Source organism: Ictalurus furcatus, chromosome 13 (assembly GCF_023375685.1).
Source record: "Ictalurus furcatus strain D&B chromosome 13, Billie_1.0, whole genome shotgun sequence".
In the NCBI taxonomy this organism is placed as follows: Eukaryota; Metazoa; Chordata; class Actinopteri; order Siluriformes; family Ictaluridae; genus Ictalurus; species Ictalurus furcatus.
In genome coordinates this window covers 6,399,777-6,427,265 of record NC_071267.1, presented here as the reverse complement: position 1 = coordinate 6,427,265, position 27,489 = coordinate 6,399,777, and the positions used below count along the sequence as shown (strand labels likewise).

At 38.4% G+C, this 27,489-nt stretch overlaps 2 protein-coding genes across 2 annotated transcripts; one reads left to right on the top strand and one right to left on the bottom strand.

Annotated features, from left to right (window-relative positions):
- The first annotated feature begins 11,492 nt into the window (after positions 1-11,492).
- On the top strand, positions 11,493-12,308 carry med9 (mediator complex subunit 9). Its single transcript, XM_053640586.1, has 2 exons — positions 11,493-11,611; positions 11,893-12,308. Exons 1-2 carry the CDS (start codon positions 11,535-11,537, stop codon positions 12,110-12,112), a joined length of 297 nt encoding a protein of 98 aa, XP_053496561.1. The 5' UTR covers positions 11,493-11,534; the 3' UTR covers positions 12,113-12,308.
- A 682-nt stretch (positions 12,309-12,990) lies between these two features.
- On the bottom strand, positions 12,991-17,107 carry rasd1 (RAS, dexamethasone-induced 1). Its single transcript, XM_053640585.1, has 2 exons — positions 14,121-17,107; positions 12,991-13,951 (listed from the first exon to the last, which is right to left on the bottom strand). Exons 1-2 carry the CDS (start codon positions 14,389-14,391, stop codon positions 13,431-13,433), a joined length of 792 nt encoding a protein of 263 aa, XP_053496560.1. The 5' UTR covers positions 14,392-17,107; the 3' UTR covers positions 12,991-13,430.
- Between the last annotated feature and the right edge of the window lie 10,382 nt (positions 17,108-27,489).

The following is a 27,489-nucleotide window of genomic DNA, read 5'->3' as shown; positions in this document are numbered from 1 at the left end:
TAAACATGAAGTGGCTGGTGATGGGGCGATTACATTTTCATCTGTAACACCCCAGCACCTTGCTCCATCACACCACATTGTCACTTGTTTCTTTGGCAACCTGATGTCATTCCATGTCCCAGCCACCCACTAAGTTTAAACATGAATCAGCGGAAGGTTTGTGTCACCATAAGCACTATGAACAGTCTAATGTCTAACGTTATACGTAATGTACAGTATTAAGAGAAATTTAATCATTTGATCAAATGAAATAACTCCAGAATTATTGGCACCCTACATTAAAATTAGCAAAAATGTCTTTCATAAATAGAACAATTTTCTGCAAAATTCCCCCCAAATAGTTTCTCATAAAAGGAGAATAATGGGATCTAGGGTATTAAACACAGCCCTCTCCTTTTCCCAAGCATGTTGGTGTAATGGAAAAGTCACATTTTCCCCCCAAACTGATGAGAACAGAATGTACAGTGATGCTTTAAAGTTTAGAATTTTCTACCTTTCTGCAAAAATATGACCTCAATCAGCATCAGATTTATACTAAAAGTAGATAAAGAGAACCCATTTAAACAAATGAGACAAAAATAATATACTTGCTCATTTATTCATTGAGAAAAATGATCCAATATTACATATCTGTGAGTGGCAAAAGTATGTGAACCTCTAATTAACAGTTAATTTGAAGGTGAAATTAGAGTCACGTGTTTTCAATCAATGGGATGACAATCAGGTGTGAGTGAGCACTGTGTTTTATTTAAAGAACAGAGATCTATCAAAGTCTGATCTTCACAACACGTTTGTGGCAGTGTGTACGAACAAAGGAGATCATGGCATGAACAAAGGAGATTTCTGAGGACCTCAGTAAAAGAGTTGTTGATGCTCATCAGGCTGAACAATAATGGTGTGCTTGGCAGGGTTGCAAGCAGAAAGTCAATGCTCTCCAAAAAGAACATTGGTGCAGTTTGCTAAAGATCACGATGACAAGCCAGAAGGTCAATGGAAAAATGTTTTGTGGACGGATGAGATCAAAACAGAACAGTTTGGCTTGAATGAGACGCGTTGTACTTGGGGAAAGGAAAACACTGCATTCAAGCATAAGAACCTTATCCCATCTGTGAAACATGGTGGTGGTAGTATCATGGTCTGGGCCTGTTTTGCTGCATCTGGACCAGGATGATTTGCCATCATTGATGGAACAATGAATTCTGTATTATACCAGCAAATTCTAAAGGAAAATGTCAGGACCTCTGTCCATGAACTGAATCTCAAGAGCAAGTGGGTCATGCAGCAAAACAATGCCCCTTAACACACAAGTCATTCTACCAAAGAATGATTAAAGAAGAATAAGGATAATGTAATATGGGGTCATTTTTCTCAGTAAATAAATGACCAAGTATAATATTTTTCTCTCATTTGTTTAATTAGGTTCTCTTTATCTACTTTTAGGACCTGTGTGAAAATCTGATGATGTTTTAGGTCATATTTATGCAGAAATGTAGAAAATTCTAAAGGGTTCACAAACTTTCAAGCACCACTGTAGACATATGATGGTTGTTTTGTAAGAAGACTTGCATGCAAACATTAGCTATTTTTGTCTCACCTATGGTTTTATGAATCCTGTTAATCATAACTGAGCACTTTCTACATTTAAAAGTGGGTTACATTTTTTTATACTCTTTAAATTGACAAATGGTTAAAACAGCAGCACTTGTTTTGATTTGACTCTGAACTAGCTGAATGGGATTCGATAGTGATGTGCAACCCGCAGCTCTAAAAACCCACTTTTTACTGGTCATGATGGAATTCATTATGATACGGTTCAAAGTTTTTATTTACATTTTATTTCGCTTTACAGAAAAAAAAAAGAATTGCAGGATGAATTCTTTGGGAGTGAGAAGGGGTGCAGTTCAAAAACAGATTTCACACACACACACGCACACACACACACACCCCTCCACTTCATGTAATGTGATAATGATCCATTAAAGCAAACGAAAAATATATACTTTCCCCACCATAATCTTGTGCATTACAAGTGACAGCAATATTAATAAATAACAAATAACAATTATTAGCATGATTGTAAATGTATAGCTGTTTCTCTTTAATGCTTTGTTTGAATGGGAGGAACTGCAGCAGTTCTGTGTGTGTCATGCATTCAAAAGTAGAGACATACATTAAAAAAAAGTTTAACTTTGACTGCATTAACCCATAACTAATCATTATTTCTAGGAGCATAAATTGAAGTGTAATTTTACACTTTTAACAAAACACAATGGAAGCTACATCACATGTGAAATCCTCAGCCTATTTACATCACACATCACTGGGTCCCTATGTATGTGTTTAAATCTACTTCCATTGCCAGTAAATCTATCACCCAACCTCACAATAACAGCTATTACCCGTAAATCATCTACGCTCACAGGAACATATATTAACCAATAGCTTCCTAATGACACGTCAAACAAAACATGCACCACTGATGGGCTACAATTCCTCAGCTCACATTAAATGGTGTCAATATACCCCTTGATAACAGTTTGATAACATCATGTGAGAGGCCAGTCACAGTTCTTCTATCAAAACATCCGGTTCTGTCTCCAAATCATACATCATATATTTACACGGAGTGGGAAAAACAACCAGGACGGCTACTTATTAATGATTAATAACCAATCGGAGCATTAACGGTATAATGCCTCCAAGGTTTTTCCAGCGTGTGTGTGTGTGTGTGTGTTGTTCCATGTGCTTTGGGGAAAACACATTGTAACTATCGTTTGCTTCACAAGATCAGACGATTATGAATCAGAATTAAAGTGAGGCATAATAATCTACATTAAGCAAAAATTAAATTGTTGACTACATTATACTGAGACATACTCTCAGGGGTGTAAACTGGCCTGGACATCCTTTGCTGTTGCCCTGAAGATTTCTTCTTTAGCCCTGAATAATTCTCCACTTGGAGCGGTTTGTCACTACGTAACTGAACGTCAGTAAAAGAAGACGGCCTATAATATTATATCTTCAGTGAACGGAGACGAGACCAATTAGACAGGATTACAAGAAAATACGTGTAAATACTCGTGTTATATTGGCTTATTAATTCTGCCAAACGCTAGCTCACAGTCAGTGTGAGGAAAAATGGATATACGCCTTTAAAAAAAAAAAAAACAGTAAAGGGGTTGAAACTGAAACATTAACCTCCTCTGATGCTAAGCAGGAAAACAAGGCATGTAAACATCTATATGAGTTCCAGTTTACGTGAACATGATAAGCGCATAAGAGCATAAGGAAAGATACTTTGCATGGCACTGTAGCAGCTAAACCCATAGCTTAGCTGTGCCTCCACTTGGCTAGCGACACCAAACTAGCCTAGTTAGAAAAGTTTTATATTTTATTGGTCTGGTCATCCTACAAACAGTAACAACACCCGAGGCATGTGTCATGATAAATCTGACCTTTTCTGATCATGACAGCTAAATTATCTGAACTTCTATAAAACACATCTTGGAAGTAGAGGAAAATGCATGGAATCATGGAAAAAATGCATGGAGAAGAATCTGGACTCAGCTCTGGATGATTAACAGTCCAGCTAACGCCACTGCACACTGTACTGATCTGAACACAAAATTTCTGTGCTGAGATAACCATTAATCTGTCCTTCCAGGATTTTGCAATGTTGCGATCGAAATATTTGGACGAACTTGCAGTTTTTCAAAATTACCACAGATTTGGGCCAAGACGCATCATGTGACATCACAATGCGCATTCAGCTAAATCTGTCTTCGATTCATGTGCGTCGAACATGAGTACAGCTAGAAAGACCATGCAAAACAATTTCATGCAATTGCGCTTTCGCAAATAGTTAGTTTTCCACAAAAAAAATTATATAATGTGTCATGATAAAAATATAACAATACAGTCATAAAATTGCTGTTGGTGAGCCATGTAAGGAACAGTATATGTGTATTGTTATAGAAAAATACTCAATAACAAAGTGGTGTGATGAAGCGGAGTTACTGTTAACACCCCCAAGTTGATTGTGTTTGAATAACAGCACTTCCACATGTTTTATTCTTCTTAAACCACATCAATTCGTCAACAACTGTAGTTTTTTTTAATTAACAAACACAACATGCATTTTATTAGTATAAAAGTACATTTGATGTGGAGTGTCCAGGAAAATCAGTTACTTCCTGTTATTACTTACATTATAGCGACTCGAATTCTCACTCTTGAATTCAATAAGACAAAAACCGTCTATTTATTACAATATGTTTCAGAAGATATCATGCCAGTGATCATAAGATATTCTTTGTTAAATAATGATTGATTTTTGAATCCATTTATTATTAGCTTTAGATTATGTGGAATGCCTACAATATGAGTCCCTGTGATTTACCATAGAAACAAAAATGTATCAGAATAAGTGCATTAATAAATGGCTTATATATTTATTGGTCTTACTGGTTTGCCAAAACACATTACCCATTACACGTTTGACTGTTTTATGCAGGAAATGCAGACATGGGTTGAAAGATTCATCTGTCTAACAGTTTTATTGGATTATTTGTTTATTGCATTATTAATTTATTGCTTGATAATAAAGGAGTCGAGGAGTCGACAAGGAAATGATTAAACAGGAAACTCCACTACTTCTGAAAGCAGTCCGAGTGAAAAGGAGCAGAACTTTAGATGTTTTTTGCACCATGAATAAATATGAATCAGCTTCTATAAGATAGTGTTGCTTCCTCGCAGCTCCAGGGTCCCTGTTTGAGGCACAAAGGCACAAAGGCTTATATCTTATAACCACATTCCCTCCACTATGTCTGTGTGATTTTTTTTTCTTTTTTTTATTACCACAGTAAGTTTGTGCCATGCAAGTTCAAACAAATGTCTAAATGGAACTTTAAAGTGCTGAGTGATATTTTGTGTACACTACTGAACCCACATTCTTTCTGTTCATGGAGAGTCAATGTGCAGACTTTTCGATGAGTAAACAGGAAAACGCCACTACTTCTGAAGGCAGTCTGGAGTGAAAGGAAATAGAACTATGTTTGCACCATGAGAAATGTTTATTTCACTATAATGATAATGAGTCTTTATTGATCACAGCACAGTGAAATTCTTTTCTTCACATACCCCAGCATATCAGGAAGCTGGGGTCAGAGCACAGGGTCAGCCATGATACGGTGCCCCTGGAGCAGAGAGGGTTAAGGGCCTTGCTCAAGGGCCCAACAGTGGTAGCTTGGCAGTGCTGGGGCATGAACCCACGACCTTCTGATCAGTAACCCAGACCCTTAACCGCTATAATATTAATATAATATGATTTATATTATAATATGATTCAATAATAATTTTCATTAAGAAATACATGAAATTAATGAATACTTTAAAAAAAAAAGGTTGCATCATCCATATTTATTTTAAGTTACATAACTTTTAATAAATCTTTTCAGAATTTTTTTTTATTTATCCTAATACATATATGGTGTCTACTGCATGCTGAACTTTTTTTTTCTTACACCTGAAAAATGCATTCATTTCATGGTTGTAGCAAAAAAGCAAATCAATAAATAAAATAGTTTAGAAAGTTGTGGGAAAAGCTAGCAAACCAACTTTGTGCTTGTGGTTGTTCTGGGAACAACAGAGCTGTAGCAGCAGAATGATCAGTAATTGTGGGCGAGAAAAAGGGCTGTCCTCTTCTTTCTTTCAGAGCAGCCATCATTATGTACTGATTATCATCTTGGTTTTATCTTTGAATAAGAATAAGTCTCTGAATTACACAATGCAGTGACGGCGCCTGTCTATTATTGCACTAGAGTCAGAAAGTAAGTTTGTTCATACTAATCATTCTTTGTAGTCTTTTTCTTCTATCCTTTTCATTAACAGTAAGTTCATACAGCAGAACTGACACCATGTCAGAAAAGGCAGAGAACAAAATGAGAACATTTCATGTTCACATAAGAAGGTGGATAATTATCATGCAGACAGGAGGTAAATTAGTGGAGAAAATGAAACAAATTAGAGCTGCTGATGAGTTTGTTTTAGATTTGTGATTACGATATTTGCTGTAGTTTGCATAATAGTGTACACTGATTCATATAACATGCAGTACAATCAGCACAGGACCAAACCTAGCTTACTCAAACAGTCAGAATACGCTGCATTTAGACGTCACTGGAGTACTGCTCTAGTCAAGACACGCTGTGAAATTAGTTTATAATTAAGTCTATTTGTGAATCCTATTTTATGGACAAACGTCTTTCAATGACTTTAGGTAGAAATCTGATATTTCTCTCTGTATGATACTGCATAGGCCTCACAGCACTTCAGCACATGTGAAATAATCCATTCAGTCTTTAAATTCAGATTAAAGCACAAAACTGAACTAATGACCAGATGAATTAGTGAATTTCTATATGCTTCGGCAACCTCTGATTGTGAAGTTACTACTCAGTTTTAACCCTAACCCTGTGTAGTGAAGAAACCTATAGAGAAAGAAGAAATCCACCAACAGCTCAGTTCCCTGTATTAAACTCTGTCATGTGGACAGATAATGTGTACATTATTCCTATCCCCATGCTTTAACAATTCAATTTCATTTCTATAACACCTTCAACAGTAGATAAAGCAGCTTTAAAGAAATCTGGATGTAGATTTAAATCCCAAATGAACAAGGCAGGGGTTACGGTGGCAAGGGAAACCTTCCTGAGATGACATGAGGAAGAAACATTAAGAGGAAGCAGAATCAATTGGAAACCCGTCCTCTTCTGGGTGAGTCTGGATTGTGGGATTATGTTTATGGCATTTGGCAGACGCCCTTATCCAGAACGACTTACATTTATCTCATTTATACAGCTGAGCAGTTGAGGGATAAGGACCTTGCTTAAGGGCCCAGCAGTGGCAGCTTGCGGTGCTGGGATTTGAACTTATAATCAGAACTCCAACATCTTCACCACTGAGGTACCACTTCTCCAGGATTATTGCAGTATACAGGTGTAGAAGAATAAAGACATACAGTACCGAGTGTGTTGAAAGGATGTTCAGTATGGGCAAGTTGTGAATAAGAGTCCTGCAACATATTTTTATGAGTACAGCAGCAGCTCTTTCGGGGAGACTTGGGCATTAAACTGTTTTCAGGATGTGTAGATCATTACAGTATCCATGTGGGAGCATCCACATCACTCATTGGTGATTATGGGAACTTTATTTTATTGGACAAAACAGGAAAATGGTACAGAGCACAAAGTCAACCAGGACAGGATAAAATCAGTCCAGAATGGGTTTAGGTAAAGTAACAGTATATTCAAGGGTGCTGTTCATATTTACACTGTACATGTGTCACAGCACTAGTCATCAGAATCACTGGCAACTCCTCACACAATGTGTTAAAGCAGCTTGATTATCTGCTTTATGATTATTGGTTGCGTGATTTGTTGCCCCAACAAAGGAAGAGTGTCAGCAAACAATTCAACCAGATGTACAGGCTTGCTAAAAAAGAAAATGCCTCCTTTCATAATTATTGATGACAGCCCATAGATATATTAGACTCATAAAAAGAATGCTTAAGGCATGATCAAGACATTCTGATTGTCTCATTAGCTGGAGACCTGATCAGCTGGAAAAAGGGGGAAGATAACCGATCAGAATCAGAACAGGGTGGATGGCTCTGTCTGTTTTTTTTTATTATATATAATTCAGTTGACATTTTCTTAATAAGAAGTTAGTAATATATGATGAGCCAACTACCAACTTGCCACAGACACAAATAATATTTCTAAGAGCTGGTGAGGCATCTCTTATGGGATTCCCTGTATGAGACATAGAGTTAGCGAAATAAATTTCAAATGATGAATGAAATAATATTAATTATTAATAATTATGCTAAATAATAATATTTAGTAATTACATTAAGTAAGCAATCCATGCAAATATTCTAATCCTCAGCCAATTTATCATTAGCTGGCCTTCCTGCAGTATCTCCAACTCAGATATGTGCTTCATACTGCTATTTTGTTGTCAAAACATGTTCCATATCAGACTTGCTTTTTAAATACTGTTCCTTATTTCTCCTCATACACAGCAAACCAGTTCTCACAACAATCACATGCTGTTCAGTCTAATGTGATGTGAGCCCACATCAATCTCAGTGTTTAACGCAAACACTGAAGTCACACAGAATAGTACTTTTAAGAAGTGACTTTAAGAGAACATTACAAGAGTACACAACATTTCTGAAGAACACATTCGGTGAATCATGAAGGAAAATCTTGTCTGTGTTAAAAAGACATTTTAGTGGGTCAAACTGTGTGTAATGTACAAGCTGGAAGTATATACAGAGGGCTATAAATTACACTGGGACAGTGGGATAATGATATGACACATTTATATATAAAATAGTGAAGGATTCTAAGCATTACATTGTCAAACTCAAGCATTTAATTTCAGAGTAGTCTATATCAGATAAGGAAGGTCTGATGAAACTTCTAAAAATTAAAGGTGATCAGAGCTGAAACTAAAGCCATTGCAGCATTAAAGCTTCTGTGATATTACCTAATACCTACCTAGATTTCATGGTGCCATGTCATAACAGAGTATTCTGGTGAAAGAACCCTCATCATGCTACTAATACGTAAACATTTTCCTTCCAGGGATGAGTCTGTTAAACAGAAAAGCAAACAAAGGTTGTAAAACAGATGGATCTGATTAAAAGAAAAATCAGTACTTGATGTCAAATTTCAAATAATTACATTTTGTCCAGAGGGCAAAAGAGATCCATGATTTCTATATGTACACAACAATGACTATGTTTACATGCACATCAGTATTCTGATATTAATCAGAATTTGCCAATATTCTAATTACTATTGAGTCATGTAAACGCCACAAATCAATTGCCTGATTCAGAGTAAGACGATATTGTGATTCACCAAATTTCGATTCCCACCCCTGAGTATGCCTGTTTTAAAAGGAAATTTGTTGCATGTACACCTTATTAACACCTTATTCACAAAATTCACTGGAAGGAGATATATGCACATGCTCAGTCCGCAAGGAATTGTGGGTGCTAATAGATTCTTAGCTGTAGCTAGGTATTTATGAATGGCAACTCAGGCATACTTACAACAATCATGTATACAGGAATATTCCTGTATATAATATTCCTAACCCCAACCCAAGGAATCATACATCCTTTCCTTGCAGTTACTGAGTCTCTCACATTAAATACAAAATGCAAGAAACCATACTGTATATTATATGCAATTTCAAACAACCTCTGATTATTGCCTCAGCTTTATCAGGCACTTCAGCCTTTCTCACCTGACCATAGCAGTCGGAGATCAGTTCTGTCAGGATTTAGGTGGTGGTTCTGGTGGAGGGGCATGAACTCTGGTCTATCATTAGATAGTAATACAGTGGTGCTTGAAAGTGTGTGAACCCTTTAACGTTTTCTACATTTCTGCATAAATATGACCTAAAACATCATCAGATATTCACACAAGTACTAAAAGTAGATGAAGAGAACCTAATTAAACAAATGAGACAAAAATATTATACTTGTTCATTTATTTGTTGAGGGAAATTATCCACTATTACATATCTGTGAGTGGCAAAAGTATGTGAACCTTTGCTCTCAGTATGTGGTGTGACCTCCGTGTGCAGCAATAACTGTAACTAAGCGTTTCTGGTAACTGTTGATCAGTCCTGCACATCGGCTTGGAGGAATTTTAGCCCATTCCTCTGTACAGAACAGCTTCAACTCAGATGTTGGTGGGTTTCCTCACATGAACTGTTTGCTTCAGGTTGTTCCACAACATTTCTATTGGATTAAGGTCAAGACTTTGACTTGACCATTCCAAATCATTAACTTTATTCTTCTTTAACCATTCTTTGGTAGAACAACTTGTGTGCTTAGGGGCGTCGTCTTGCTGCATGACCCACTTTCTCTTGAGATTCAGTTCATGGACAGATGTCCTGATATTTTCCTTCAGAATTTGCTGATATAATTCTGAATTCATTGTTCCATCAATGATGGCAAGTTGTCCTGGCCCAGATGCAGCAAAAACAAACACAAACCATGATACTACCACTACCATGTTTCACAGGTTCTTATGCTGGAATGCAGTGTTTTCCTTTCTCCAAACATAACTCTTCTCATTTAAACCAGAAAGTTCTATTTTGGTCTCATCTATCCACAAAACATTATTCCAATAGATTTCTGGTTTGTCCACATGATCTTTAGTAAACTGCAGACGGGCAGCAATGTTGATGGCGGATTGGTGGAGTCTAAACTCTTTAGAGATGGTTTTGTAACCTTTTCCAGCCTGATAAGCATCAATGACTATTTTTCTGATGTTTTCAAAAAATCTCCTTTGTTCCTGCATGATACACTTCCACAAACATGCGTTGTGAAGAACAGACTTAGATAGATCTCTGTTCTTTAAATAAAACACGGCGCTCACTCACCCCATTGATTGAAAACACCTGACTCTAATTTCACCTTCAAATTAACTGTTAATCCTAGAGGTTCACATACTTTTGCCGCTGAAAGATATGTAATATTGGATAATTTTCCTCAATGAATAAATGACCAAGTCTAATATGTTTCTCATTTGTTTAACTGGGTTCTCTTTGTCTACTTTTAGGACTTGTGTGAGAATCTGATGATGTTTTAGGTCATTTTTATGCAGAAATGTAGAAAATTCTAAAGGGTTACAAACTTTCAAGCACCACTGTAACTGACTCTCTGTTTGTTCAATATATGAACAAAATTTAATCACTTCCATAACTACTGGTTATTAACAACAGTTGATTTTATTTACCATTTGCATTTATTACCATTTTTATTTTGTGCCACAAAAGTGATCTTGAACAATGAATTAACAAAAAAGCAAACAATAATGACAACAAATCAGTATCATAGCCTGCGAGATGTGGATCACCATTTAAATTTTCTTTTAAATAGATAACTATGTAATATACATTTATATTGTATATAAATGTATACAATATAAATATATACAATATACAATAACCCCCCCCCCAAATTAGTTTATTCAGGACAGAACTAAATAAAAAATAACATGGGATTTTTATGATCTCTCTTATTTTGTTAAAAGTATTAAGATTTAGCAGATTCTGCAAGGCATATGTATTTGAAGGTCATTGTGAAAGTTAAAAGTTGTAAAGCAAGTAGCAAAGAGTGGAAAAACTATATATATATATATATATATATATATATATATATATATATATTATTCAAACTTATTCAATCCTCATTGCAAATCAGGTTTATTGTAAAAAAAAAAAAAAAAAAAAAAAAGTTATATATTTAAATCCAGTTCAGCTTGATGGACGAATTCAGGGAAGAAAACTCTAAGGCATTGTTGAACATCATTTTTGTCGTCGCTTGTATTTTTAATAGCAACCTAACGTCAGATGTCGTCACTTTCGAGCTCAACCAATCGGCTGCAGGATTCAGAAACGCGTGATTATGACGTATGTGATGTGGGCGTGGTTGTAATCATTCAAACATGGCGACTCCCGTGTCGGTGGTGGATGAGATAGAAGATTACTCCTTTTTGCCTCTTATACACGATATTATCAAATGGTACGAGTATTTACAAGACATATACGATGTCGTACGTAGTGTGTAATCCCAGTAAAAAGTCAGTGATATTGGAAATAACTGTCGCGAAATCAGTTTTCGGTAGCTAGCTGAGGTTAGCTTGTGAGCTCCTGTGATGGCTAACACATTTTCACTCTGCTTTCCTGTGTGAAATAAACCGGTTTATCACACGCGCTACTTGTTTGTCTGTATTCAGATCGTTTCTCTGACATCACAGCTAGTGTTTACGGTAATGTTAACCTGTACTCGCTTTGTGCCAGCAGCATGGATAAAGATAACCAGGATGTGCACCAGGAGTTAAACAAGTTGAGGACGCGGATCCAGGACACGCGGGAGCAGATCTTGGCCATGCCCGGCATCGACCTGAGCTCTGAGGTGCAGCAGCACAAACTCCGCACACTGAGAGAGCAAGTCCGCACCAAGAACCAGCTCTTACAGAAATACAAGGGCTTGTGCATGTTTGACATCCCCAAACCCTCCTGATGCCCATTAAACATTAAAGAACTTCTGGAGTATTGTTTGAACACACAAAGGAGACATGTTGTGGATCCTGCTCTGACCTGCTGCTCCACATGAGGACACTTTCTCTTTCACATAAATTAATATATCCCATATCAACCCGTGCTTTTCTTGTTGTTGCGTTTGCATATATGATAAACAATGCCTGTTTACATACTCATATCAGTGGTGAGTCATGAGTCATGAGTTAGGCTAGCCAACTATTGTGTTGATCAATGTTTGCCCAGTGCTGAAATTAAACTGCAAGAGATATTGTAAAGTAACTATGGGAATTATACATGACTAATATGTGGTAAATTACTGCACTACACTTGCCTACAGAGAGAGCCTTTAATTCTAGAGAGCCATTTTACTTGAATTGACCTGAATAAGTGAATGTATGAAGCTGACCAGGCTCTACTGTAAACTCCAGGTTGTACTAGTGTTAAGGTCAAATGGGTTATGAGTTTGGTTAACATAAGTTGTCTTGCATATCCAGTATTTTGTCAAACATTTGAAATGTGGGATGATTTTAAAAAAGTTCTAACAAGTATATGTTTGCAGCTAGGCTGTGAACAGATCTTAAGCAAGGGAAAAAAGCCAAAGAAGTCACTTAAATGAACGAATTAAATCTCAGACAACGGTCGTAAATTCAAGTAAAGATAATGTAATATTTTAAGCAGTCTTTTAAGTTTACTTTACACTGCTTGTATAACATGGCCAACATTCCGTGTGTATAGTTTGCCTTCTGCATTTAACTCGTGCTTCATTTGTGTGTGTGTGTACTGAGAAACTGAAGAGGACACATGGACTAAACCCCCTGCTGAGGAGTAGCCTAATGACTGGAGTAAAACAGGGATGTATTCATTTAACAGTTTGTTTATTTCTTAAAAAAAAAAACATTTACAGTCATAGAAAGAATAAATAAACATTCACAACAGTTTGTTCAAAAAGCAAAGTTAACATTTATTTTATAAAACATTAAAAAACTGTAAACACTAGCAGGTAATTTAACAGTGCAGCTCTGCGCGCGCGTCGTCTTTCACCACATCTTGAAAAAGGCAGATGGAACAAGCACTATTTTCTCAGGAGAAGCTAATCGAGACTACCGAGCGCTCTGAGGGAACCGGACACAACCAACACTCTCGCGGGTTTAATGAAGCGCGCAGTCACAGGGCGGCCAGCTCACGGTTTAGGCCGCGCGCATCTGCACTCTGCCTGGAGAGCGCGCGCGCTTCCGTCCGGCGTGCAGTTCAACAACCGTGTTTCATCCAAAGTATTTTCATAGTTCGAAGTGACGCTCTTAGCTGATCACACACCGGTCCTTGCTCTGGGGGCCGCCGACCGCTTTTTCCTTGATGTACATGAGGTCGCTGTGCACGCTGGGGCGGCGCGCGAAAGGCGCAACCACACCGTACGCGTCGCAGTCTTTCGGCTTCTTGCCCTTAAAGGACTTGCGGTGTAGCATGTCGCAGTACTGCGCTGAGACCTTGCGGTGCAGGTCAGGGCTCATCTCGTTGGGCAGCTTGGCCATGGCGAAAAGCTGGCGGAACATCAGGTCCACGTTGGTGTTGCGCTTGGCGGAGATCTCGAAGTACGCGCATTGCTCATCCCCGGCCACAAGCTGCTCGATCTCCTCCCGCGCCACCTCGCGCTGGAGCTCGCGGTCTCCTTTATTCCCGCAGATCACCAGCGGCACGGCCATGTTCTCCTTAGTCTTGTTTTTCAGGCACGACTTAGTCTCGTAGATCTGGCGCTTCAGGCGCTGCACTTCGTTAAACGACTCCCGGTTGTCCAGACTGAAAACCAGGACAAAGACGTCACCTGTGCAGGACGAGAAGAAGCGCGAGATTAAGATCATGTATGACGCTTTGAGAACAGTTCCTCTCAGCTGCTGCGCTTATATTAATTTATACAAGAGAAGTCAATAGAGAGAGAGAGCAGCAATATTTCATAACGCAGGAATATACCGGATTAGAATAAGAATATTTACCTGTCAGTATAGACAGTCTCCTCATAGCAGGAAACGGATGATTTCCAGAGGTGTCCAGAATATCCAGTTGGTAAGCATCTCCTCTGATGCTGTAAAGTTTCCTGTGGAAGTCCTCTATAGTTGGTGTGTACTGGTCATCAAACCTTCCGGTAAGGAACCGGGACACTATTGCCGACTTGCCAACTTTAGTGGAGCCCAGAATGACCATTCTGTAGCAGTTCTTTGCCGGGATGTCAAACTCGTTCTCTGATGGAGACATTTTCTTAATCATGGCTGCGAGTTATAGATCCGTGAAATCGGCTGTCGGGAGTTTAAGGAGTATCCCCTCGCTTCAGAAATAAAATGCCGTGCTTGTTGAAGTGTCAGGTGTAACGCGGTGGCAGAGTGGAGGGTTTTTATATATGCTGTTGGCACTCGGACCGCCTCCTCTCGTGCGCGTCACTCCCGCATGCCAGTCAGCAGCACGCGCCCCGCACAGGGTTGCCATGATGTGTTTGCTTGTTTCTCTTGTGAAGAGAAAATGTGCTGAGCGGTTTGACGAACACTGTCATGGTTTTGGAATTGTTTAAACTAAGTATTAGTTATAAATATTTAGCTAATCGTTTTGAATGGGAAAGGACTTTTTCAGCTAGAAACCATAAAAACCAATCCGGCAACCCAGATCCATCAGCCTGCAGGGAACATAATGGTCTTTAAATGTACTACTGCACACCTGGAAATCTTACTGAAAAGGACACGGTGTGTGCAAACATGGTTGGAAAAATGTGCGCAAAAGCCCAGTGCATGCGTAATGATAACGTTACATGTCAAATTAGACTTGTTAATATATAAACTTTAGGCTCATTTAGGTAGGAGAGGCACTTTCTTCCGCAGGACTGCTTTTTATTTATTTATTTATTTTTTTTTTAGAAACAAATTAGGATATTAAGAAAGCGGCAGCATTAAACACTACTCCGCAATTCAACATGGACACCACATGAACACAGTGAGCCCTGGTCTCATATTTATCATTCACTCAGAAGCATGTGAATTTGGTTATGAATACTGAGCTTGTACACCAAGGCAGCACCAAGACAAGGCACTGATTTTTCAGCAGGACTGAAGGAGAGACAAATAATGATACACACCGTTACGTCCCCAATTAGTCTAGGGTTGGAGGACTTGCAACAGAATAAAAATGATGTGATGTGTGGAGACAGCAAGGTTCAATTCCCAAACCCAGTGCTTTCACAAAAACCAACAACAACCCAATGTCAAAAACATGTTCTTTTATTTACCAATATGGGGGGATTTCTAGGCTTCAAGAGAGGGCAAGGCTAAAACAACAAACAAACCATCTAACTATTAAGGAGAAACTAACTAAACTACAAAAAAAGAGAAAGAAACAAAAAAATACAATAAGTATACATTAACTCCCTAACTAGCTTAAACAGGAGAAAACAAAAACATATACAGGAAATGGCACCTAAGTCTCTACTAAACAAAAAAAAAAGTAAAACATAAACATAGTAGGTAAAGACCAATAACAAAAGTATAGACTAACAAATAACTTACAAAACAAAAACAAAAGGGGGGGTTGGGGTCAACCCAAAATCCTCAAATCAACATAGTATAACTCATAACCTACTAATAAACCTGTAGAGAAACAGGGAGAAAAGGAGAAGGGGGAAAAAAGAACACACGTCCTTAGACGCAACACCCTCACCGCAAAAGATTACAGCCAAAGGTTGTAATACAAAAACACAATACAACTGGACATATCTTTTGGACAACAAAATTTCTCATGCCATCTATTTCTGAAGCACGAGGTGTTAGGGGAATTTGCCGATACCCGTTGTTCAAGTCCAGTTTTGTGACATAGCATGCACTACCAACTCGATCAACACAATCCTCCATTCTGGGAAGTGGGAAGGAATCTGGCTTGGTCACAGCAATGATTTTACGATAATCAGTACAAAATCTAAAAGTGGAGTCAGATTTAGGTACCAATATAGAAGGGGAACTCCCAGCACTTTGACTAGGCACAGCCTAACATGATCAAGTAGATACTGGACCTCCAATTTCATAGTCATGCTTCCTTTTGTTCACACGGTAAGGATGTTGCTCAATTGGTTGACTTATCTACATCAATATCATGACATAGTACAGTAGTTTGGGATGGCACATCAACCATATCCCAGCATAAAGGCTGGGATATTTACCAATCAAACTATTAATGGCTTCAAACTCACTTGCAGACAAATGAGAAAGGCAGGACTTTAAGTTAGCCAAAACAACAGAATTTTGTAAGCTGGCACACAAAGTTTGAGCATCTTTTGCCACTAACCCATCCTCTTCAAGGGAATATGCTGGGGCAAAACTCTAGTAGACACTGACTTAAGGGCATTCACTTTATTCACATAACATGCAACATAAGCCTTTAGCATGTTCACATGACATACCCTACTTTTACACTTCCGATCCGGAGTACAGATGACAGTTGGTATCACTTTGCTTCCTTCCTACTGTGTAAGATCCAGAGAACCTAGCCTGCAATGCAGATCCAGGCACAGGAAGAGCACAGACCTACCAGGCTGAAAAATACATGCCACACTCTTACGACCATACTGCACTTTCAGTTCCATCTGAGAGTTAGCAAGATGAGGTTTAGCAATCTCACAGGCTTGGTGAAGTTGTTCACAAAAATAACTGACAGTCAAGGACAGACATCGGCGAAGAGCTCCGTGATAGCAAGTGCTCACTGATTAACTTAAGGGGGCCTCTTATGGTGTGTCCAAACACCAGCTCTGCTGGACTCAAACCCAGTGATTCCTGAAGACTCTCCCTTACAGCAAACATAATCAAAGGTAAGCCTTCAACCCATTCTTTACCGGTCTCAATGCAAAATTTTCGGAGCATCGACTTAAATCTCTGGTAGAATTGCTCCAGTGCACCTTGAGATTCCGGGTGATAAGCGCTAACCAATAGGTGCTTAACACCAAACTCATTTAACCTCTGTGAAAATACTTTAGATGTGAAGTTAGTGCCTTGATCTGACTGGATCACCTTTGGTAAGCCAAATATAGAACAGAAGCTCTTGAACAACTGTCCTAGCTTTAAGAGCGCTGAGAGGCACTGCCTCAGGCAGTAAAACATAAAACAACAGGCACACAATAGTCAGGACATACTGATGACCAGACTTTGACTTAGGCAAGGACCCTACATAGTCAGCGATTAATTGTTCAAACGGTTCCCCAAGACCTGGTAGGTTAAGTGGCGCTAACAGAACAGTTTGGTGTGGGTTATCTGCCAATTGACAAGTAGGACAGGAACGAACAAATTCAGACACAGATGACTTTAAATCAAGCCAAAAAAATAATTTTGAAACACAATGGAAGGTTTTTGTCAGCCCTAAGTGTCCTGATAACACAATTTCATGAGCTGATTGTAAAACTTGTGAAAGATAATCAGAAGGTATGCTGCGGCTTCCATTTGTGCATCAGCGCTCCATCCTCCCAAATATAAGCTACTCTAGCTTCTGGCACTTGCATAATGTCCACCACAGCATCAATGCAAGGAGCCAGGGAAGGAACTGAAGTCTGAGCAGCAGCCAAATCTTCTTTACAAACCTTTACAGAAGGATTTGGTAATGTACTCAATTCAATAGGTTCTGGAACAATCTCAGGCACAACACTCAACTTGCACTTTTCACCATTAAGCAGAGAGAAAAGATCAGTGTCAGACAAATCAAATGTATTTTCAAATTTCCTTAACTGTGTCTGAGTCACAACACAGGCAGGTAATGCAGCAGATAAATGGGTAGAGAGATCAGGCAACTCATTAATACTAGGTTTATGTACTACGATGGGTCTAGGAAAAACCTTACCATCAGCAAGCTCATTTCCCAGAATAAGACTGATGCCATCTACAGGTAACCATGAGCACACACCCAGCATAACTGGTCCTGCAACTAGGTCAGACTCCAAATATACCCTATGGAGGGGAACATTAACACATCCCATTTCACATCCACAAATTAACACATCACTACCAATATATTACTTGGGTGAAAACATCTCCAAAGTCAATGACTGTACAGCTAATGTACCCCTCAAAACCCTTACATGCCGTGTATCTGAATCAGGTGAAAGAGAAAAAGAAAATAGATAGCTTGGTAAGCAACAGCATCATTTAACTTTAAATTATTTAACTTTGGTACAGATTGTACCAAACCTACATTTTTGGGGGAAGAGACACTCCAAGCCTTATAGTCTTTATTGGTCACATATACAGTAGATCACAGTGAAATTGTTTTCTTCACATACCCCAGCGTGTCAGAAGCTGGGGTCAGCCATGATACGGTGCCCCTGGAGCAGAGAGGGTTAAGGGCCTTGCTCAAGGGCCCAACAGTGGCAGCTTGGCAGTGCTGGGGCTTGAACCCCCAACCTTCTGATCAGTAACCCAGAGCCTTAACCGCCACCACTACCTCACAGCATTAGTTAGGGCTTGCACTTTCTGTTCATTCAAATGAACAACAACACCACCACCACCACTTTCTGGGACACATGCTTAAAAGTCTTCTACCAAGATTAACTCTTGGAGTTGCTCAAAAGTAGTGACCTTACTAGAAAGACACCACTTATCAAATAGTGCCTTTTTCCTCATGCAAATCCAACACAAGTTTGTCTGGCTGTTTTTGCACGAGAGCTAAACTTTTGACGATAAGCTTCTGGCACCAGTTCATATGCTCGCAACACAGCAGCCTTCATTGCTTCGTAATTGAGAGATTGTTCAATAGATAACTCGGCTGAAACCTCCTGTGCTTTACCTGACAAATTGTATTGCAGAAGTAGGGCCCACATGTCCTCAGGCCACTGTAGCTTTGCAGCCACACGTTCAAACGCTGTAAAATACGAGTCTACTTTTGTCTGTTTTAATAGAAAATTTAATTTTTTTCAGCTTAATCGCCAATACAGCATCAGAACCAGAGTCTTTAAAATCCATGTTGGGAACAGAATCAAAGCCAACAGTCTCAGATTATTTCCCAACACCCTCATTTGGTGCAGCCAAAATGCCAGCTTCTACCAGCTCCCCAAATAATTATGCTTCTTTGATAACCTATTTACTCGCCTATTTAGGTATTTTAATATTAAAGAAGTCTGCTATGGTAATTAAATCCCTTTTACAACAACAATTATATACTTCCAAAGTAGGAAGTAATGTAAACGAGATTAAGTCAAACTCCATAACTTAAGCACTAATTTCTCTTCCCACATCAAAAACAGCAAAAGCAGCCAGGCAAAACACACTTACCATCTACAGATTTGACCCTCCACAAATGGAGTAGTTTTCAACGTTGTTGCAAATAACAAATGACAACTTCACTTTGTTACTGATTGACGAGTCCCGAAATTCTGTTATGTCCCCAATTAATCTAGGGTTGGAGGATATGTAACAGATTAAAAATGATGTTATGTGTGGAGGCAGCAAGGTTCAATTTCCAACCCCAGTGCTTTCACAAAAACCAACAACACCCCAATTTCACACGTTCTTTTATTTACCAATATGGGGGGATTTCAAGGCTTCAAGAAGGGGCAAGGCCAGAACAACAAACATAAACCCTCTAACTATTAGGGAGAAACTAAACTATCAAAAAAAAAAAAGAAAAAAAAGAAAGGGAAAAAAAGAAACAAAAAGTACATTAAAAAAATACACTAACTCATTAACTAGCTTAAAAAGGAGAAAACACACATATATACAGGAAATGGCACCAACCTCTCTACTAATCCCCTCTCCTCACACAATCACAGTACATTACCAATCAGTGGAGTCAGGTGGCAGCCATTACTTCCTGTTTATGGGAAGGGGAGAGAGAGAGAGAGAGAGAAACAAAAAAACAAAAACATCCTTAGACGCACACCTTTTTAGCTGCTTGATCCACAACAGGTTGCGAATGTCAGCCTAAGACAGGTGATCTAAATCAGTAAGCTATTTCATAAATATAAATCATTATACTGTTTCACCAATATAAACGAACATCCATACTGTATGAAAACATGACAACCTCAGTGTTCAAAAAAGTGTTTTGAATTTTTAAAAACTGTATCACACCTTTTTGTGAGATATTCTGTTACTTATTGTGGCAGTGTGGTCACAACATAAACAAAGACATATGGCCAAAAGTTATATGGTGAGCTCCATGAAGACATGGTTTGCCAATGCTGGAGTGGAAGAACTCAACCACACTGAACATGTTTGGGATGAACTGGAATGCTTGACTGTGCACCAGGTCTCCTCGGCCTACATCAGTGCCTGATCTAATACTCTTGAACGGACAAATCCCCACAGGCAAAAAACGAGGAGGAAGCCTTCCTAGAAGACTGGAGGTCATTATAACATTAAATTGGCAGCTAAATATGGACTAAAGATGTTCAAAAAGCACATACAGGTCCTTTGGCCATATAGTGTAGCTATTACATCTCTAGCAACAATATATAGCCAATGCTATGTACATATTCTTTACACTGTAACTCATGTGTTTTCAGGTATATGAATGATGAATGTCCTAGATTGCACCTGAATAAAGAAACACACAGAGGCACACAGTAAGCCAACACAGTAAGACAAACACATGGCAGAACACTGATCAGGCCATTGTGAGAGCAAATAGGATATTAGGCTGCTTCATGAGGTTAAATAAGAATACTGGACTGCTTTCGCTGAAACTTTGCTCTCCAAATTGATCAATATTAATTAAAATATGCAGTTTGTACTGATTCACCAATGTATATGTAACACCACTGACCTTTCTGACACACTGTACTGAATGCAGATTTCATGTGAACCGTTTGTTCTGAATCTAATTAGCAACCAATAATCAAACAGAAATCTTCCATTAACACGGAGCGAAAATGCAGCTCTGAGCTGTTACTGGTGTCTGTGTGTGTATTATGCTGAATGCTTAACTATTGTTAATATATTTTGTGCTTTTAAAAGATGGTGCATTTATACACTTAGTGTATTGCAGTAAACTGTGTGCTTGCTAATAAGAACTGAGCAAACATTAGAAACTGACAGTTTAAATGCAGCACAGGTTTTACTGGAACTGTTTATGTTACTGTTATAAGGTGTTTCTGGGAATGTAATGTGGGGCTTTCATGCTTCCCAATATAACCTGGCAAAAAAGCTGACAGGCTGATTTCTATAGAGTTTATGATTATGGCCAATACTGTGAAGTAGTGTGAAGTAAAAAGCAGAGGGCAAAATTACTATTTAAAGTAATACTTACCTAAAATAATAAAAAAAAAACAATCTTGAAAATGAGGAACAACCTAATAGCAATTAAGACTATTAATAAGACCACAATGGCTTATAACCTCGATTTCACATTCTTGAACTGCATTCAACAAACTCCTAGTTAAACCCCAAATACCTTAGCACCTGATGATACCACTGCTTAGATAATAAATTTCCTACTAGAATATTTATTACTATCTTGTAAGAAGGCTGATTGCAAAGTCTGATGTACTGCAGGTCATTCCTTAGCAGCAGTAATTGTGGAAAAGCATACTGTAGATTTGGCCAGTCATGCATCGTCACATCCTTGCTCAAAGGTGTTGTGCCTGATCGTGAATCACATTGTACCGTGAGTTGCCTGGCTATAACAAATCGATTAAGTCTGAAGTTTCTACATCTGAATTACCATAGCTGAATTATCATCTGGGTGGCACATTGCGTCCTCAGAGCTCTAGGGTTCCCGGCTTTATCCTGATCTCAGATTACTGTTTATGTGGAGTTTCAACTGTTCTTCCTGTGCTTGCACGGGTTTCCTTCTGGTGATGTGGTTTCCTCCCCATATCCACAGAATTTTGTCTTATTTTATGTCTCTTTTATTAGATATTGAAAAGAACCTGTAATTTTTCAGTATGCACTTCAACATAGCCATTATGGTGCAAGTCTTTTGATGCCTCAACACTGGGCTGTGCAGCAACACCAACATGGTCCTGTGTAACTCCACCGGTTAGCTGTTACAGTTTCTGAAATCCAACTTAATAATGGGAAACCCAACAGTATGATGGCTAGATATGTTTTTACTGATACTAAGTGAACAAAGATGATCAAATCAGTGTGAATCAATTATAATGTTTCAGTGCATGGAGCAGTAGTGTTGGCTGCGTGAGTAGACTCAATGGACTAGAGCCATTGAATACACACAAGAGTTCCAATGGCAGACAAGGTGCTATGCACCTATTCAAGACCCGTTCAAGTACTAGCAACAGGTGGCGAATAGTGTTTTTATCTGGCAATGGCATGGCATTTGAGCCAGCCATCTTACCTTCTCTGCATTAACAAATCCACACATCTACAGTGGATATAAAAAGTCTTTTGTGATGATTGATGTGAAAACTTTCCCCACCCTCAATGTGAAATTACAACATATAAAATTAAGTGAAAAACAATCAGAAACATTTTAGAAAATGTGAAAAATTTTGGTTGCATAAGTGTGTACACCCTTTTCTAATTGGGGACGTGGCTGTGTTCGGAATGAACCAATCACATTCGATCTCATGTTCAAAAGTAATTATCAAACAGCTGTCATTTATGAAATTATTCTGATTAACCGCAAATAAAGTCCAGCTGTTTCTGTGGGATTTCCTTGACATTTTCTTGCTTTTATCTGACTGCTGAAGCCATGGTCCACAAAGAGCTTACATAGCATGTACAGGTTCTCACTATCAAAAGGAATCGATCAAGAGAGGGATATAAAAATAAATAATTAAATAAAAAGTAGCCCAGACAGACAGACTAAAGTGCATTTAAATCTATGGGAAAGACATTCATAAATATAATTGAAATTTGTGGTAGATAGCTCCCATTCAATTGCTGTGATACTTGTGCATTTGTACGGAAGTGCAATATCTAGCAAAAACAACAGAACTGCTGTTCAGGTGACTGTGAATGTCAGTGCAGGATGTGATGAGACTGTCAGCAAGAATAACTGCATAGAGAGGGATATTAACATAGTGTGCAGTGCATAAAACCCCGTATTGTGAAGATTAATGATGAGTTCAGTGTTGCAAACACCATATCCACTGGTCTACAAAGATGTGAAATAAAATCAATATGGTCAGATGAATCATCTTTCAACATATTCTCAATAAGTGGGCGAGTGCATGCGTGGTGTAAAACACAGTACAAGCCTGAATGCTTATCCACTTCTGTAAGTCACTGTGGATAAGCGCATCTACCTAATTCTGTAAATGTAAATGTTATACAGTGAGGGGGCTTTGTAATTCTGTGGGGGTGTTTATTTATTATGATGAAATTGTTTGGATCCACACATCTTAGAGGGAAGGGTAAATCAATAAATCTATTGCAGTTCTTCTGGCTGATTATCTTTATCCTATGATAAAGGTGATCATTTCTATCCTGCTGGGAGTGGTCTATTGTAGGATGATCCTGCCCCCATCTTCACAAGCATGAAAATGATGTAGGTCTCATGCTATAGCCTTCTTTACTAGATCTCAACAATGCTGAGCGCATGTTGTTATAGACCTAAACCTGAAACATGAAGAGAGGAATTTTACTACTCAGAACATCCATCCATCCATTTTCTGTACTGCTTATCTGACACAGGGTCATAGGGAGCCAAGAGCCTATCCCAGGGAACTCGGGGTACAAGGTGGTGGACACCCTGGATGGTAATCCATGGTTAAAGTTAAATTAATTAGTGGCTATGAACTGAAACCAAGTTTTGAAAACCAGGCCTGATTGGCTTCATATGAAACCTGATGTACATTAACTTTATATTAGGATGGTTCAAATATGTGGTGCTGCTGAGATTTAGGCTTGATATATTGACTATTGTCTACTAAAAAACCTCAATCATCCAGGTCTTATTTGACCAATTGTTATCTGTTTGTAGATGTAAATTACGACTTCTTACGAATTCGAGGTACCGTCAAATAGCCTGCATCTCTTATAGAGCCCCACAGAAATGGAGCAGTCTTCCAATTAGTGTTCGGGACTCAGACACCGTCTCAGTGTTTAAGTCTAGGCTTAAAACGTATTTGTTTACTCAAGCATACCATGAGTAGACTTTCTGTTACGCTAAGAACAGTCCTAACAATCTCTTCTCTCCCTCTCTCCTTCTGTCGAGCCACACACGATTTTATGGAGAAACTAGAGATCCTGATCCTTTCTACCCTCCGGACCTGCCTGATCCGTTTCAGATGTCCTACCGCTGGATGGAGCTCTCATCTACTCCAATTCCAGATTGCGGGGACTACGGCTGCTTCTAAGGCCAAACAGACTTCATATAAAACCATAATGAACTTTCCTTTACTTTTACACTATCCGTTGTTACCCAGATGAGGATGGGTTCCCTTCCGAATCTGGTTCCTCTCAAGGTTTCTTCCTCTTAACATCTTAGAGAGTTTTTCCTTGCCACCGTCACCACCCAATAGCTCACATTTGTTAGTCGGGGCTGAAGGCCCTGGGGATGAGCATGTGAGGGGCCTGGTATTTGCTTGAAAGGGCAGGGAACTAGAAAAGGAGAAAATAGAAACTAATTGTATAGCTAAAATTTAAAAACTACACGATTACTTCAGTTCACCTTCAGATAACCTTCTAAAGAACAGCATGAACAACAGAGCCTCAGAATCATTAGCTGATCTAGTATAAAATATCTGACCTCTGGCTGTGGAAGGTAAATTCAGCCTCCTATTGGACCTAGATTCAAGTCTGATTGGAGCGAGGTGATTTCAATACATGATGATACAGGTATGTGCTTCTAACAGTTTCTAAACTCCTCCAGAAGAGCTTTCATAGCAAACAAACAAACAAAACAAAACTAGAATTAAGACATGACAAGACAAAATTATGTGAATGATGTATGATGGGTAGAGGAGAGACAAAGAGACTACAGGCTCAGTGACGACAGCTCAGCAAGTCAGACGTAATAAGACCTGGTCCTAGTTACCAAATGAGGAGACGATGTTTGAGTGTGTGTGCTTAAGAGCAGTGAGGCTGAGACAGAGATCCTCTGGTTTCTAGAAATGGGAGGGGGGGGGGGGGGGGTTGTGTAAAGCATGCAATGTTCACTGTTCAATTACTGTCAAAAACGAATCACAAATCGAATCGACCTACCAAAATTAAATGTGTTGCAGAAGAGACGCATATTGCAAAAGTGACTATTTATATATTTATTGCTGTCATTGTGCCTCTTCATTAACCCATTTGTTATTAATTTATTAAACATGTACATGCAATGAAGTAAAGCAAGATGATTCTTAGACCAATGCATTTTCTGTTTTCCTGTCAGTTCTGAAAATGTACATGAGTAGTCCTAATAAAAAAGAGTGTGCACTAATTTACTGTGAAATGTTCACTGCACTAGAGTTCCCTAGCAACTAAATCTATCATCACATGAGCCTCCTGTAAGGCACTGTGCCGAAAGCTTCAGCCTGAGAGCAGGCAGAGAATCAGTCAATTGATCACACTACACTCATCACTTCATTCACTCCGTCATATAGCACTGATTCTTTTACCATGCTGATATTTCCTCACATTTTTACTTTTCGGCTTTTAATTAGTATTTTATTTCTATCGTTCATCCATTTTATGAGATATATCCCATAGTCTCCCATAGAGGAGATTATGTAGATGTACAATTACCGAATTAAGTATATTCTGTTGTTATACACCATTTATCAGCCCTCCTTAACTCCATCCATCTGTGGAAAGGGAACGCCACTGAGCAGAAATGATAGAGGATTGATCTCTAAATCTCATAGCAGTGACACTGACCTGGTAGTGTGTGTGTGTGTGTGTGTGTGTGTGTTTTCAGTGAAATGTTCAGAATATTTTTTTATTATAATATATGTATAATATTGACACATACAGGGTCTCATAGCAAGGTTTAATTTCTTAAATCTGGATGACCTTAATAATTGTACACTGCCACAGACTAAGCATCAGCAGGAATTTTAAAGGGATACCCCCAAATCCCTCATATCCCAAACATTACTTTAATCCAAAATAAACTTTGGTTTACACTCACTGTTACAATCACTATGTCCTTTCAGCTGTCATCTGTTCATATGTAAAAAAGATTTATAAATGAACCATTTTTTTAAATCACCTTTTAGTTTCATTCACCATTGCCATCCACATCTAAAAGAGTACTTCTACTTCTGTGAGCTCATGTATACAGAATATACACTCACTGTCCACTTTATAAGGAACATTCATCTACTCAGACAGTACAATGTAAAAAAATGGCAGTTAGTGTCTCCTCCGAGTGTTCAATTTGAAAATATTTATTACCTCTCACCCTCTAGTATGCATGTTCACTTTGAAAATATTTATCATCTCTCACCCTCTAGCATGCAGTATTCTGTAGTGCATCATTGTTTCTCTCAGCTTCAGTCATTTGGTAGAATGGATGAATTTTTGTATCATTTTGTCCTCCAAAAAGAATGACTAGTACTACAAGCCCTTCATAACACAGGAGACAGGTTTTGCCAGTATATGAGTGTGTTTACTTTAGCAAAGACAATGTTTAGGTGTAGAATGTCTGTGCAATCTACATACTGGTTATTTACCAATATATACGGTACACTACACAGATATTCTACACCTAAAATATAATGAGGTGAATTAATAATAATTATTATTATAAATATTTTTTTTCTCCTCACCATTTCCCATAGAAAGATGTATAACTTTTACTCTCATTTGCTAACCTTAGATTTACAAAATGAGCATTTTAAAATTCAAAATACAAACATGCCTAGCATGTGGTTAGTTTTGGCTCAGTTTAATTAGCTTGTTATTATGAGCTGTTTTCTGTTCCTGGAGTATTTCATCCCCTACCGTGCAATGTTGAGTTCAGGAAATCCTGAGATCAGACTTTATGAGCTTAGTCACATTAATATATGAAGTCACATTAATATATGAAGTGTTACTGATCCAGAAACAGTCCAAAACAGAGATGCAAAACTGTTTTTAACCAAAACAGAGATGAAGGACAACGTGATCATAATGAACATGTGTGCAATGTGCAAAGCAGACGGCCATAAAATGAGTGGGTTTGTGCACTCAGCCATGATCTAGCACTTGCTGTGCACTGGAAAAATCTGATTTGTTGACTTTCCATAGATGGCATATGGAAAATGTCTCTCCAGGATATGGGACACTTACTTTTGTTGAGTAATGTGCAGTAAAACATCATGTAAAGACAAAATGAACCAAGCTAGTTTTCCACATATTGCATTATTCCTAATTATATTTCATTATCCATTAGGAACAGGGACTGGTGCTTAAAGCATTTGAATGAACACGTGTGTATCTCCATCCAGAGACATTAAGGAAAGGAACTGACTCTGTC